This window comes from Macaca fascicularis, chromosome 9, assembly GCF_037993035.2.
Source record: "Macaca fascicularis isolate 582-1 chromosome 9, T2T-MFA8v1.1".
In the NCBI taxonomy this organism is placed as follows: Eukaryota; Metazoa; Chordata; class Mammalia; order Primates; family Cercopithecidae; genus Macaca; species Macaca fascicularis.
This window is the reverse complement of record NC_088383.1, coordinates 73,241,080-73,255,997: the sequence shown is the minus strand read 5'-3', so window position 1 is coordinate 73,255,997 and position 14,918 is coordinate 73,241,080. Positions and strand designations below refer to the sequence as shown.

The following is a 14,918-nucleotide window of genomic DNA, read 5'->3' as shown; positions in this document are numbered from 1 at the left end:
CAGAGTCTCACCCTGTTGTTCAAGCTAGAGTGCAGTGGCACAATCATGGCTCATTGCAGCCTCAACCTTCTGGGCTCAAGCAATGCTCCCACCTCAGCCTCCTGAATAGCTAGGACTACAGACGCAGGCTATCATGCCCGGCTAATTTTTAAAAATTTTTGTAGACACAGGATCTCGCTGTGTTGCCTAGGCCAGTCCTGAACTCCTGGCTTCAAGTGACCTGCCTGCCTTGACCTCCCAATGTGTTGGGATTACAGGTGTGAGCTACACTATTTTTTTAAGCAAATTTTCAAACATAGGAGATTGTTGAAAGAATTATACAGTGAACACCCATACACCCACTACCCAGATTCTATAATTTTTTTTCCTCTTCACATGTAGGCATTTGTTTGTAGGGAGGCCACAAGCTTCGTGCCTCTCATCACAATGACCCCAGATTCCTGTTGGGTGTGTTATAAACAGAGGAGCCATTCTTTAGGCCCCCTGCTCTGAGCACACCCCTAGATTCCATAAATTTTTACTACACTTTATCACAAAGCTATTCATCTATCCATTAATTAATCTATCTTATTTTTTGATGCACAGATTTAAGATATTAGTACACTTCTTCCTATTTCAGCAGGCATAACATTAGCTAAAATTCAGTATTTATTTACAGGTTGGTTTTTTTCTCTAGTCTATTGGGGTCAAATTTGCAAATGGTGAAAAGTGGAATTTTATGAAAGCTGAGGGCAGTAGTCCCTCCTACTGTCACCCTTACTTTGCATTATAATAACTAACCTAGCAGGCTTAAGCACTGTGGTTCAACACACAGCTCTGGACCTGATTCTTATTGTTGGAATGACTGGGAGTTTTAGGACACTCCCAAGAGCATTTCATTGAAACTTTGGAGCCAGTGTTGTGTGCCTTTCTCAAATGGGCTGTCTGTATCACCCTTCTAGCTACAGGGCTGTCCTGAATTAATCTGAGTGCTTGTAGGTGAAAGTGTGGAAGAGACCATCCGTCGAGAAGTTGCAGAAGAGGTGGGATTGGAGGTGGAAAGCCTGCAGTACTGTGCATCCCAGCACTGGCCCTTTCCTAGCGGCTCACTCATGATTGCTTGCCATGCAACTGTGAAACCAGGGCAAACAGAAGTAAGTTCTTATGTTTCCCTTATGCTGTGATAGTTCTTTTGCTTCGTCTAATCTGCTCATCAGCAAGTACTTATTAAGCACTTGTCTAGTCCAGCATCATCTAGATTATATAAACATTTGTAAAATATGATTTAGGGCTGAGCACGGTGGCTCATGCCGGTAATCCCAACACTTTGGGAGACTGACGTGGGCGGATCACTTGAGGTCAGGAGTTCAAGACCAGCCTGGCCAACATGGCAAAACCCCATCTCTACTGAAAATACAAAAATTAAGGCTGGGCGCGGGTGGCTCATGCCTGTAATCTGAGCACTTTGGGAGGCTGAGGTAGGTGGATCACAAGGTCAGGTGTTCAAGACCAGCCTGGCCAAGATAGTGAAACCTCATCTCAACTAAAAATACAAAAATTGGCTGGGCGTGGTGGCAGGCGCCTGTAGTCCCAGCTACTTGGGAGGCTGAGGCAGGAGAATTGCTTGAACCCAGGAGGTGGAGATTGCGGTGAGCTGAGGTCGAGCCATTGCCCTCCAGCCTGGGCAGCGGCAAGAATGCATCTCGAAAATAAATAAATTAATTAAATTAAATATGATTTATGCCCTCAAGGAATTTGCAGCCTATTAAAGGAAGCAAATAATCTCCATTCTTCCTTGCATATATGTCAGTCATGAGATAATTTCTTTTCTTTTTTTTTTTTTTTTTGAGACTGAGTCTTACTCTGTCACCCAGCCTGAGTGCAGTGGCACAGTCTCAGCTCACTGCAACCTCCGCCTCCTGGGTTCAAGTGATTCTCCTGCTTCAGCAGAGAAGTATATACCCTTGAAATTATCAAACCATCATCACTATCAATGCCATAAACTTATCACCTACAAAAGTGTCCTTCCACCTTTTATTTTTCTCCCACCCCACTATTGTTTTTTTTATTTTGTGGTAAAAGCACTTGACGTGAGATCTATTTTCTTAGCAAATTTTTATGTGTATAATATAGTATTATTAATTGTAGACCTTATGGTATACAGATCTTCAAAACTTATTTTGCATGACTGACACCTTGTACCCTTTGACCAGTGGCCACCCCCGCCATTTTCCCCTCTCTTCAGCCCCTGGCAACCACCACTCTACTCTCTGCTTCTATAAGTTTGCCTATTTTAGATTCCACATATAAGTGAGATCATACAATATTTGTCTTTCTGTGTCTGGCTTATTTCACTTAGCATGTCCTTTGGACCCATCTATCTTGTTGCAAATGCAGGATTTCCTTCCTTTTTAAGGCTGAATAATATTCTATTCTATGTATATACCACATTTTCTTTATCTATTCATCCATTGTGAATAATGCTGCAGTGAACATGGGAGTGCAGATACCTCTTCAAGATCCAGATTTCAGTCCCTTTGGACATATATCCAGAAGTTGGTTGCTAGATCAAAGGGTCATTCTATTTTTAATTTTTTGAGGAACCTCCATATCTTTTTCCATAGTAGGTGCACCAACTTACATTCCCCCCAACAGTATACATGGGTTTCCTTTTCTCTACATCCTTACCAATACCTGCTGTCCTTTGTACTTTTTTAATAGTAACCATTAAAGAAGGTATAATAGTAGCCATCAAAGAAGGTATGAGGTTTTCATTTGCATTTCCCTGATTATTAGTGATGTTGAGCACCTTTTCACACACCTGTTGGCCATTTGAATATCTTCTTTGGAGAAATGTCTATTTAGATCCTTTGCCCATTTTTAAGTTGGCTTATTTATTTTTTGGTTTTTTTTTTTTTTTTTTTTTTTTTTTTGAGACGGAGTCTCGCTCTGTCGCCCAGGCTGGAGTGCAGTGGCCGGATCTCAGCTCACTGCAAGCTCCGCCTCCCGGGTTCGGGCCATTCTCCTGTCTCAGCCTCCTGAGTAGCTGGGACTACAGGCGCCCGCCACCTCGCCCGGCTAGTTTTTTGTATATTTTAGTAGAGACGGGGTTTCACCGTGTTAACCAGGATGGTCTCGATCTCCTGACCTAGTGATCCGCCCATCTCGGCCTCCCAAAGTGCTGGGATTACAGGCTTGAGCCACCGCGCCCGGCCTATTTTTTGGTATTAAGTTGTAGGAGTTCCTTATATATTTTGGATATTAACTCCTTATTAGATATAGGGTCTGCAAATATTTTCTCCCATTCTGCAGGTTGTCTCTTCACTCTGTTGATAGATTCCCTGACTCTGCAGAAGCTTTAGTTTGATAGAATCCCTACTTGTCTATCTTTGCTTTTCTTGCCTGCGCTTTTGGTGTCATATCTAAGAGACCGCTGCCCAGTCTAATGTCTAGAAATTTATTCCTTTATGTTTTCTTCTAAGAGTTTTATTGTTTCAAGTTTTACATTTAAGTCTTTAATCCATTTTAAGTTGGTTTTTGTATATGGTGTAAGATAAGGGTCCAATTTTGCATGTGGATATCCGATGTTCCCAACACAGTTTTTTTTTTTTTTTGAGACAGAGTCTGGCCCTGTTGCCCAGGCTGGAGTGCAGTGGCCGGATCTCAGCTCACTGCAAGCCCCGCCTCCCGGGTTCACGCCATTCTCCTGCCTCAGCCTCCCGAGTAGCTGGGAGTACTGGCGCCCGCCACCTCGCCCGGCTAATTTTTTTTGTATTTTTAGTAGAGACGGGGTTTCACCATGTTAGCCAGGATGGTCTCGATCTCCTGACCTCGTGATCCGCCCGTCTCGGCCTCCCAAAGTGCTGGGAATACAGGCTTGAGCCACTGCGCCCGGCCCCAACACAGTTTTTATGAGACAATTTATCTTTTATTGTCAGGACTTAAAGAGTGTCTTACATATAGTAGGCACACAATCAGGCATCATTTAATGACTGACTGCAGGATTGGTCTTACTGCTCAAGTCAGTTAGGATGCTGGGAACTAAAAATAGAGTCTCACTCTTGTCGCCCAGGCTGGAGTGCAGTGGCACAATCTCAGCTCAGTGCAACCTTTGCCTCCCGGGTTCAAGCACTTCTTCTGCTCAGCCACCTGAGTAGCTAGGATTACAGGTGCCTGCCAGCATGCCTGGCTAATTTTTGTATTTTTATTAGAAATGGGGTTCCACCATGCTGGCCAGGCTGGTCTCAAACTCCTGACCTCAGGTGATCCTTCCACCTCAGCCTCCCAAAGTGCTGGGATTATGGGCATAAGCCACCATGCCTGGCTAGACATTGTCTTATCCAATGTCATCTTGCACTTCCCTGACCGATGGTCTCTGCCTGCCAAAGTTTGCCTGTTGTATGTTTTGGTTTTTATAGAATCTTTTATAGAATATCTAATCTATTTCAGCTTCCTCAGCATGAAGTTCACGTTACTTTGCTTCTTGCAAAGATGAGACTATGCTTTTGACTATCGTTAACTCTTATCCTTTAAAAAAAAAAAACAGTGGCTGGGCACGGTGGCTCACGCCTGTAATCCCAGCACTTTGGGAGGCAGGTGGATCACCTGAGGTCAGGAGTTCTAAACCAGCCTGTCCAACACAGTGAAACCCCGTCTCTGCTAAAAATACAAAGAAATTAGCCGGGTATGTTGGTGGGTGCCTGTAATCCCAACTATTCGGGAGGCTGAGGCAGGAGAATCATTTGAACCTGGGAGACGGAGGTTGCAGTAAGCCAAGATCACATCATTGCCCTCCAGCCTGGGCAAAAAGAGCAAAACTCCATATCAAAAAAAATTTTTAAAAAAGTAATATTTGTATGTTCTTTTTTAATTGAAAAATTTATACAATCAATAGAGACACAAGGAAAAATAGGTATTATTCATAATTTATTCTCAATGTTAACCACTCTCAACATTTTAGTATTTGTACTTCCAGGATTTATTTAATATATCTTATCTTTTTTTTTTTTTTTACTATATTAAAAATATATTTAACTCTCATTTCTTAATTATGCCTCTTTTGCTTCTGGGCAGTATCTAGAACTGACTTTCATCTAACCTGGAGATCCCAGGTATTATCTTCTAAGATTGCTTAGTTCTAGAATCATTTTCTGACCTTTGGCTATAGTATTCTAAATTTTGTAGCTCCTGATCTTACATCCTTTTCTTCCTTATGTCTTTCAGATCCAGGTGAACTTGAGAGAATTAGAGACAGCTGCCTGGTTCAGTCATGATGAGGTAGCCACAGCCCTGAAGAGAAAGGGCCCCTATACTCAGCAACAGAATGGGACTTTCCCATTCTGGCTGCCCCCTAAGTTAGCCATCTCCCACCAACTGATTAAGGAGTGGGTGGAAAAACAGACCTGTTCTTCCCTGCCTGCTTAGCCCAGACCAAGTAACTTAGATCGCTCCTTGGTATTCCTGAGGGACAAACTAGAGATCAGTTGACAAAGAAGTGACAAAAGACAAGCTACAGGACCTCAGAAGGTCAGGGCAGAGGGTGAGCCTACAGTAAGACACTTCTATCAGCAGTGTTAATGGAAGAAATTCCTACCAATGGGCAATCAAAAAAGCCAGTGTGAGAAGAAAACTGATGAGCTGTCAACTGTCAAAACTCAGGGGGAAGGCGGAAGCATTAGTTTGGATGTAGGCCCTTGTTCAGTCATTTTCTCCAAGGCCTTGGAAACAAACATCTTTTGGCATATGGCTTGTTAATGTTGCGTTTACACTAACTGCCAAAATGTGCCTGTTGTAAGTTTGGTTAAAACTTTTATCTTAGTATTGAAAATATATAGCAAGTTTCAAGTCATTACTGAGTTACTTGTTACTCTTACAGAATTAAGAAAAATAGCACAGTATAACATATTTAAATTCATGTACAGGTGCATTCTAGTTACATGTACATGGTAGTTAAATAAAAGTCATAATTAAGTCATTATGACTCAGAGTACTTTATAATAAACCAGATGCCATGAGGCTCTGTTGAGGTAGTAGAATCTCAATGGGACTCCAGAGAGTAAGTCTTTTTTGCTGTTTTCAGCTCTGTCACATGCTCAGTTCGTGACCCAGGGAAAAGACTCTCGCTTTGCCATGCCTGTTTTCCTAAATAAAACAGTTGCTGGCATTTGCATATCCACAATGTGTTGATTAACTTTAACAAAGGGATTGGTGGAGATAAACAGATGCCAAACCTGACCTATTTCTTAAACTTTATGGAATAAACTAAATTTAGGATTTCTCATCATTCATATATGATGCCATAAGGGAGAAGAGATTATTTGGGGAAAATAAAATGTCCACACCTTTGTTCTGATGTCTTTTTCTGTTCTATGAATTGAGAAAATTTTACAAGGTGAGAATTTGGGGGTAGGGGAAAGGATCCCTATTGGTGACAATTAAACAATTAAGTCCAGGTTTCAAGTCAGTGGAACAACTGAAGCAATGTGCAGGAGAAATGTTAGAGGTCTTGCTGAAAAGAGGAAATAATCATATCTTCAGAAGATTCTAGGCACTAATTTGTGATTAAAGACACAAGCTCCAGAGACCCTAAGGTTATTTACACGTCAAAGTCCCATAGGACTAAGTTCCAAAGTCCCATAGGACTAAAGAGATTCTAGAACTAGAAAAGTTAAAGCACTGAATTTCCTTTTGATCTCAAAAGGTCATTGCTCTCTCCACAGCCAGCAAACCATCATTGCTTTGGGGAAATCAAAGTGCCTTCATCAGGAAATGTTGAGGGATAATATGTGATGGGACTTGATTGTCTTGTTAGATTGGCAGCTTGCCTTTACCTGGGCTGAACCCAGCATGCAGAAGGGTAAAGCACTCACAAAAGAGAGGTTCTGAGATTTCTTCATATCTTGCAGTTAGAAGAAAACAGTTCAGGGTCCATGTGTATTACCATCTCCCAATCTTTTCTATCTCTATGTGGGTGTGTTTGTGAGCACATGTGTACACATCCCCAATCTGAAAATACTGATAGAAAGGGGAGTGTGCGGAGTTCCTGGTTATGAGTTTCCCAAACTTACCATGGAGTAACTGTTTGTTTTTTGATTAATGTGTTTTTGGGAAAGAAAAGATGAGAGTGGCTAGCAGCAGGAGCTGCAACATTGAACTTTGCTTCTCAGTAGTGAGTGGGAAAAGAACTTTGCTGTAGAACTCCAAGGATATCTGAAAGCTGAGGCAGAAAAGAACAGGCTTGGGATACTGAAATGGCAGATAAATAAAAGAAACTTTGGTACAGGGCCTACCTGACCTGAGAATATATATGTGGGCAATGAATTATGAAGGTGCTAAGGATAAATATAACTCATCTGGGTCCATGATGCAGAATAGAAAAACAGGTGAAAGTCAGTCAGCCCTGGTAACCAGAATTTTAAAAATTTTCATTTATATTTTTGCCTGTCTGTCACCCCTTCTCTACCCAATATTTAATCCTCAATGAAGATAAACCTAATGTACCACAAGTGCAATGGGGGGAAACCTTTTTCTCATAGTTGAGCTGGGATGGCATTCTGGACCCCATTTTTAACATGAGAAATGTAGCTTCAAAACAAACAATAAAAATATATTTAAAATAATTATTATTTAAAATGTTAAAATGTTGCACAGTATCATCTGATGTGTTACTTTAGTCAATGTGTAACACTTACCCTCTTCCTTAGTTCACTTCAGTGAACACTAGGAAGAGAAAGGATTGGAGTGGGGTATGGTATATTTAGTATTTATTTATTTATTTATTTTTGAGACGGAGTTTCGCTCTTGTCGCTTGGGCTGGAGTGCAATGGTGCAATCTTGGCTCACTGCAACCCCCGGCTCCCGGATTCAAGCTATTCTCCTGCCTCAGCCTCCCAAGTAGCTGGGATTACAGGCACCCACCACCACGCCCAGCCATATTTAGTTTTTATTAGTTTGTGATAGTAAGTTCTCAAATGAGAACTCTACTACACCATTCTCCTAATTCTTCCCTTGGTCACTGGAGAGGGAACAGTATGAATCTATTTCCATTGTTTTTACTTGGATAGGGTAAGATATAGTAAGGGCATCTCTCTGCTGCATGCGATAATAAAGAAGAATCCAGAGACCTAGATTATAAAAACATGGTCAATATATGGAGCTGTCTGTAGAGAAGACTTTTTTTTTTGCTTTTAATGGTGAATTTTATGATATATAGATAATGATTTATTTTAGGAGGAATATGAGAATCATTTTAAGAAACATTTCATCTTAGCAATAGATATATCAGCTATATTAAATATCAAACCAATTAATTAATTAAAACAATTAAGTACAGTATCAGGTATGAAATGTCCAAAATAGGCAAATCCATAGAGACAGAAAGTAGACTAGTGGTTTCTAGGGGCTGGGAGTAGAAGGGAATGAGAGACTATTAGTGAGTATGGGGTTTCTAATATTCTAGAATTAGATGGTGGTGATGGTTGCACAATTTTGTAAATATACTAAAAACCCCTGAATTGTATAAAGGGTAAATTTTTTGGTATGTGACTTATATCTCAATATAGCTGTTATTTACAAGTAAATAAGTTCTATATCTTGCTTCAGGTACATACATACATGTAAAAATTCACTGACTGTACACTCAAGATTTGTGCACTTAACCATATGCATGTTATGCCACATTAAAAAAACTGAAAAGAAAAAGTGAATGAGTTATCAAATCCAAATCTGTCAGCTTGAAATTTTGATCTGAGGATGAATAGCAGTAAGGGAGAAATTTAAATATTTAGAATTACTCCAAGGGTATATTGTGGTAGGCCATGTCCTTAGCACAAAGTGTGTGAATTTCATCTCAAAGTTGTCTAGGGGTTAGATTCTACCCTGCCGAGTTCAAAACCTGTGTGTAACCCACAGCTGAGATCACAAAGACTTGTGCCAAGAGGGCCACAATTCTCATGTAGGAGAAGTCAATCTGTAAAACTTGTAATGAAGAAACATTTTTACTAAATGAGTAATCTAAACTAGAAATGAACAGAATCATATTCAATATTTATTTAAAAAGAGAAAAGAGAAGCTAAATGTGCTGGTTAATTTTTCGTTGGCTTACTTGTTGGTCTGTGATCGGTGTTGTCAGGCAGCTGCACTCCCATGCTTTGTAAAAGATTGGAAGCGGGTCCTGCCAGTCCAGCTTGGGAGCTATAGGATTCCAATATATTTGAAACCAGGTTCAGGTCCACATCTACTGGTGCCATAACAGATTCTCCTGTATCAGAATCTTCCTGATCTGAATTGTTGTCAGTAGTCTGGGATACAGGTTCCTTATTCATGGAGGGAAAAGAAAATTATGGGATAATATATCATTAGGTTGCATGGTGGTTACAATAAAAAGATAACTAAGCCACAATGTAAATTTGCATTCCAAATTAAAAAGGAAACTTCTTATCCTTGGTGATATAAACTGAAAATGAAGTCTAATAAGTTATATGGCTTAGCACAGATATTAACACTTGGTTCTAAAGATTATAAGACACTTCTCTCCAGGAAAGATTCCTGCAAATCAAATAAATCGCATGTCTATTTTGAAATAGCTCAAGGGCTAACAGAATTAAGAAGGTACATTTATAACTTGTCTAAGAGTCTTAAAAGAAAGAAACATAAAAGTGAGTATTAAATGAAACAATAATGTAAATTTTCTTCAAAATGAAAGAAGCGAGTGTTCCTTTCTTTCCCAGTGAAAAAGCTTAAAAATGAAAACACAAGGCTTTGTGGTTGCAACCACAAAGACTCTAAATTGTTAGTTGGGCCTCTGATTCCACAAGCTGGGGAAAGGATTTGAAAGATTACAGCTCGATAGACTTTTATGTCCTTGCTACCCAAAGTGTAGTCCATGGAGCAGCAGAATCTCCATCGCTTGGGGCTTATTAGAAATGGAAAATCTCAGCTGGGAGCGGTGGCTCACACCTGTAATCCCAGCACTTTGGGAGGCTGAGGTGGGTGGATCACTTGAGGTCAGGAGTTTGAGAGACCAGCCTGGCCAACTGTCTCTACTAAAAATACAAAAATTAGCCAGGCATGGCGGTGCACACCTGTAGTCCCAGCTACTTCAGAGGCTGAGGCAGGAGAATCGCTTAAACCCAGGAGGCAGAGGGTGCAGTGAGCCAAGATCGCACCACTGCACTCCAGCCTGGGTGATAGAGGGAGACTTCCATCTCAAATTAAAAAAAATAATAATAATAAAATAAAACAAAGTGATTTTTTTAAAAAAAAGGAAAATCTCAGGCTTCATCCCAGGCCTACTTAATCAGAATCTATGTTGTAACATGATCCTTTGGTTTATATTCACATTAAAATTTAAGAAATACTGCTGCTTTAGATAAATCTAATGTATGGTTTCTACTAGATTTTGACAATTCTGGAAGTGATTATAGTTTTAAAAGTGGTTTAGATGACCAAAGCAAGGGGAATTAACATTAATTAAAGGCCTATTGTAGGTTTTTCTGCTGTCTAATTTGGTTCTCATGTTAATTCTATGACATGAGGATTACTGGTTTATAGACACATTGACAGTGGACAGCTGAGGTAGACTTCAAACCCTCACCCATAAGACTCCAGGGTCCTTGCTCTTTCCATAATGCCTCTGTTTAGGATTAGACAGTGGTGGCATTAAAAACTAGGATGAAAACATAAATGGAAGGTGAATTCTAAATTTGGCTCTAAATTAGGGAAACATACAAAATAAACTGTCAAAACTGGAAAGTTATTTGGATGTTTAAGATCCTTTCTATTTATTTACTTATGTTATTTTGTTTTAATCCACTGTGGCCCAAGGCACAGTCTCAAAAGGTCTTGAGAACATGTGCCCTCTCTTTTTTAAAATCCATTTAAGCTGTAGTTTTTTAAAACTACTTTTGAAGAAAAATCTATTTAAGAAGTTGTAGTGTACAATCGCATTCTAATTTGAGCATATTATATGACCTTTTATTTTAAATCCTGATAGATAACATAGAATAAGTAATATAATGAAGCTTATGTTTAGGAAAATTAAGTCTATGATCCTTTATCCTACCAGAGTTAGGAAAACAATTAACATTCTTATTTATTTCAAATCTCACACACCAAAAAAAGAAAAACTATGATAAAATATGGTTTTAGCTATCTGACATACTAGACTCAGAAAGAGAAAAAGGTTAAAAACACACATACCACTTGCTTTCTAGTGGTGAAACTTTTGCCGATGCAGGTGTGTGCTAGTTCCTGGTCCATCTGGGCCATATATGACTTGAGATTATCAAGAGTTCCTTTCAGAGAAGCCTCTTCGCCAGGTTCGTGTGTTTCGAAGTCCAAGTCATCATCACTATCTAAACATTCAAATTCTTCCTCATCCAGATCATCAGAATCTGACTCATGAGGCCTTGGCCCTACATAGCCCCCAAGAAAGAAAGAGCCACTTGGTAATTATTATTATTATTACTTTTTAGTTACTACACATCTCAAAATAATTAGAATGTTACCCACAGAAAAAGACACATAGTCTACTTCACAAAAATCCCTTTTACAAATGGTAATGCTGTGCATTTAATGTTGTAGAATATGTGTGCATTTAATGTTGTAGAAAAGCGTACAGGCTGAGTCAAAAGATTTAGCTTTAAAAAAAGTGAATTCAATTAATTAAAATATTTTTCTTAAAACATTTAAAAACTACCTAATAAATGAATACATTTTGATGCAAACATTCAAGCCATACAAATATTGTCTCAAATCTCACACTCTCCCCAGAGGTAAGCATCTTTTAGCAGTTTCTGGGTATCCCGATCTTCATCTCTGCAGTTCTGTATATATATACATATTATAATGATTTTTTAATTGAGTTATCTTTTTCTTATTGATTTGTAAGTACAGTAATTCCAAAAAAGAACAATATAATATGGGAGCCAAGGTAAAACCCTATTTAAACACACAGCATTCAGTCACTCTCAAATATTTAATGAGGCCAGGCGCAGTGGCTCACACCTGTAATCCCAGCACTTTGGGAGGCCGAGGCGGGCGGATCACGAGGTCAGGAGATCGAGACCACCCTGGCTAACACGGTGAAACCCTGTCTCTACTAAAAATACAAAAAAATTAGCTGGGTGTGGTGGCGGGCACCTGTAGTCCCAGCTACTCAGGAGGCTGAGGCAGGAGAATGGCGTGAACCCGGGAGGCAGAGCTTGCAGTGAGCCGAGATCGTGCCACTGCACTCCAGCCTGGGTGACAGAGCGAGACTCTGTCTCAAATAAAAAAAAAAAAATTAATGAGCAGCTACTATATATGTCAAGCACTGAGCTAGGCAGCCTCTACAAAATTATTCATGGGTAGTAATTCATGGTTGAAAGCAACTCAAAACCAGGAAGAGAAAGCAAATATTTTGGCTTCTGAGATATCTAATAACCCAATGCTCTAGCAACAGCTATACGACTTACAGTTTCAAAATGAAAGTCAACATCACACCATTACTTACCTAAAATCTTATCAAAATAATTAAGAAAAGAATCTGCATCAAAAGTTATTGGAGCTTCAGAAGGTTCTCTGCAATATTAAAGGACAAAGACAATTTATTCTAAATACAACTGTTTGAAACTTTTCTAAAGTAGTGCCATTCTTAGGAAAGCTACCAAAGATAGAATTTCTAAGGAGGCACAGCAAGAAAAATTGTAGTTTTAAGTTTTAAAAATTCTTGAGTTTATTGGCCTTGAAGGACAACAGAAATGGGAAAGTCTGATAAATGAAAAGTAAAAATAGCATCTTGTTTATGTACATTTAGCTTATGCTGATTTAGGGACCTACCCACTCTCTAGCCCCAATAAGATATCTAGCATTAGCAAAACCATTATTTATTTGAGTTACTTTAAATAAAGCCTGTTCTTTTAAGAACTAAAGCTTAAAAAATAAACAAGAACATATCTTCCCTTATCCCTGCTTTCTTAAAGAGAGAATACCAAATATAAATTTAGATCTTTCATCAGGTTCAAGAGTATCAACACTAATAGTGATATATGTGATACACAAGTAACAATTATTATTATTATTATTTTATTTTATTTTTTTGCTCTCTCTGTAGCCCAGGCTGCAGTGCAGTGGCGCGATCTCAGCTCACTGCCAGCTCCGCCTCCCAGGTTCACGCCATTCTCCTGCCTCAGCCTCCCAAGTAGCTGCGATTACAGTCGTGCGCTACCATGCCCAGCTAATTTTTGTATTTTTAGTAGAGTTGGGGTTTCACCATGCTGGCCAGGCTGGTTTTGAACTCCTGACCTCATGATCCACCCGCCTTGGCCTCGTAAAGTACGGGGATTACAGGTGTGAGCCACCGCGCCCAGCCTACAAGTAATAATTCTATCTACCTGTTTTTCCTGTTACTTGCCAAATGTAATTTCACATTTCTGTTATTATTTCTGCCTTTGAGTTTTCAATATCCAATCTGTTTGCAGGGCGGGAGATCAGAGGTCTGAACTTGTTGAAAGCTAAATGTTGAGCCCATAAAGCTACTAAAGAGTAAAGTATATGGTTTCCCTGTGTGGTTCTGGATGATGGTTTTTAGGGTGATCTTTCTGGCTTATTTCAAGGATTGCAAAGGATAAGACTTCTAGAAATCTGACTTCAGATAAGTAAGTTATCACCATACTAGGCACAAAAAAGAAAGAAATCTGTACAACTCATTTACTCAAAAAAAAAAAAAAAGTGGAAATGGCAATGACTATGACTTCAACATTTGGGTTCTAACTATTTATATATTTATACTTTAACACAAATTACCGAGGCAGCTCTGCTCCCTTGTGGGTTGAGACTTTGGATATGAAAGCTTTCATGCTCTCTGAGACTTGAGTTAAGTCATAGTTCTGCTCCTTCTCCTCCTTGGAAATAGACTCTGATTCTTTTTTGCCAGCAGCTTCCTGCAGCAGCTGGTCCAGCTGATCTGGTGAGAGATCTAACCACTGGTCATCTGAAAAAGAAGAAAGCATGATATTGCCATTCTACATTCACATGATAAGTCCTCTTAGGAGAGGATCCTGTGAGACTTAGAAGAACATTTTAATTTTTTTTTTTTTAACCCTTCCACTGTATCCTGGTCCATCACTTACCATCCTCTGGAGGAAGATTAGCTGCTTCTTTCTTAAGGTCTTCTATATCAAATGGTATTGTCTGTAATAAGGTTAAGATTTCTTCACCAGGGCTCATAGCAAGAGAACTATGAAAAATAAAAAACATGAGTATTTCTTCATAAGAGAACCTAGAATAGTAATCATAAATACATAGTATTTTAAAGTTGGAAGGGATTAGCTAGTCTAATTTGGGGAGTTTTTTTTTTTTTTTTTTTTTAAAGAGATGGGGGCCGGGCGCGGTGGCTCATGCTTGTAATCCCAGCACTTTGGGAGGCCGAGGCGGGCGGATCACGAGGTCAGGAGATCGAGACCATCCTGGCGAACATGGTGAAACCCCGTCTCTACTAAAAATACAAAAAATTAGCCAGACGCGGTGGTGGGCGCCTGTAGTCCCAGCTAGTTGGGAGGCTGAGGCAGGAGAATGGCGTAAACCCGGGAGGCGGAGCTTGCAGTGAGCCGAGATCGTGTCACTGCACTCCAGCCTGGGCGACAGAGCGAGACTCCGTCTCAAAAAAAATAAAAATAAAAATAAAAAAAATAAAGAGATGGGGTTTCATTGTTGCCCAGAATGGACTCGAACTCCTGGGTTCAAGTGATCCTCCTACTTCAGCCTCCCAAGTAGCCGGCACTACAAGTACATGCCAAAACACCTGGCTCTAATTTGTTTGTTTGTTTGTTTTTGACAGAGTCTCACTCTGCCACCTAGGGTGGAGTGCAGTGGCACGACCTCGGCTCACCACAACCTCTGCCTCCTGGGTTGAAGCAGTTACCATGCCTCAACCTCCCAAGTAGCTGAAACTACAGGCA

The 14,918-nt window shown here is 39.8% G+C and overlaps 2 protein-coding genes and 1 non-coding gene across 24 annotated transcripts in view; 1 reads left to right on the top strand and 2 right to left on the bottom strand.

Moving 5' to 3' along the window:
• Nucleotides 1-14,918, bottom strand: part of ECD (ecdysoneless cell cycle regulator) — a 58,071-nt gene that overhangs the window by 16,896 nt on the left and 26,257 nt on the right. For 5 of the 10 annotated variants that reach the window (XR_012417811.1, XM_074001836.1, XM_074001838.1 and 2 more), the window contains 5 exons: nt 14,091-14,197; nt 13,765-13,951; nt 12,473-12,540; nt 11,179-11,393; nt 9,083-9,293 (listed from right to left, as the gene is read on the bottom strand). Coding sequence is in view for 8 of the 10 variants with exons in the window: in XM_074001836.1 (XP_073857937.1) it covers nt 9,083-9,293; nt 11,179-11,393; nt 12,473-12,540; nt 13,765-13,951; nt 14,091-14,197 (788 nt within the window). In the remaining 2 variants the exon portion in view is untranslated. Of the gene's footprint in view, nt 1-9,003; nt 9,294-11,178; nt 11,394-12,472; nt 12,541-13,764; nt 13,952-14,090; nt 14,198-14,918 lie in introns of those variants that run through there. The other 5 variants (XR_012417812.1, XM_074001837.1, XM_074001839.1 and 2 more) reach the window with 1 other exon arrangement.
• The window catches only part of NUDT13 (nudix hydrolase 13), a 54,852-nt gene that overhangs the window by 30,152 nt on the left and 9,782 nt on the right, over nt 1-14,918 (top strand). For 6 of the 13 annotated variants that reach the window (XM_074001842.1, XM_005565528.5, XM_065520904.2 and 3 more), the window contains 2 exons: nt 979-1,133; nt 5,203-6,331. In XM_074001842.1, the coding sequence (XP_073857943.1) occupies nt 979-1,095 (117 nt within the window). In that variant the 3' untranslated portion in view covers nt 1,096-1,133; nt 5,203-6,331. Of the gene's footprint in view, nt 1-941; nt 1,134-5,202; nt 6,332-14,918 lie in introns of those variants that run through there. The other 7 variants (XR_006689612.3, XR_012417821.1, XM_015456192.4 and 4 more) reach the window with 4 other exon arrangements.
• Nucleotides 374-501, bottom strand: LOC123567009 (small nucleolar RNA SNORA11). The gene has a single exon (XR_006689719.1). It is a non-coding gene; the product is annotated as a small nucleolar RNA SNORA11 (small nucleolar RNA).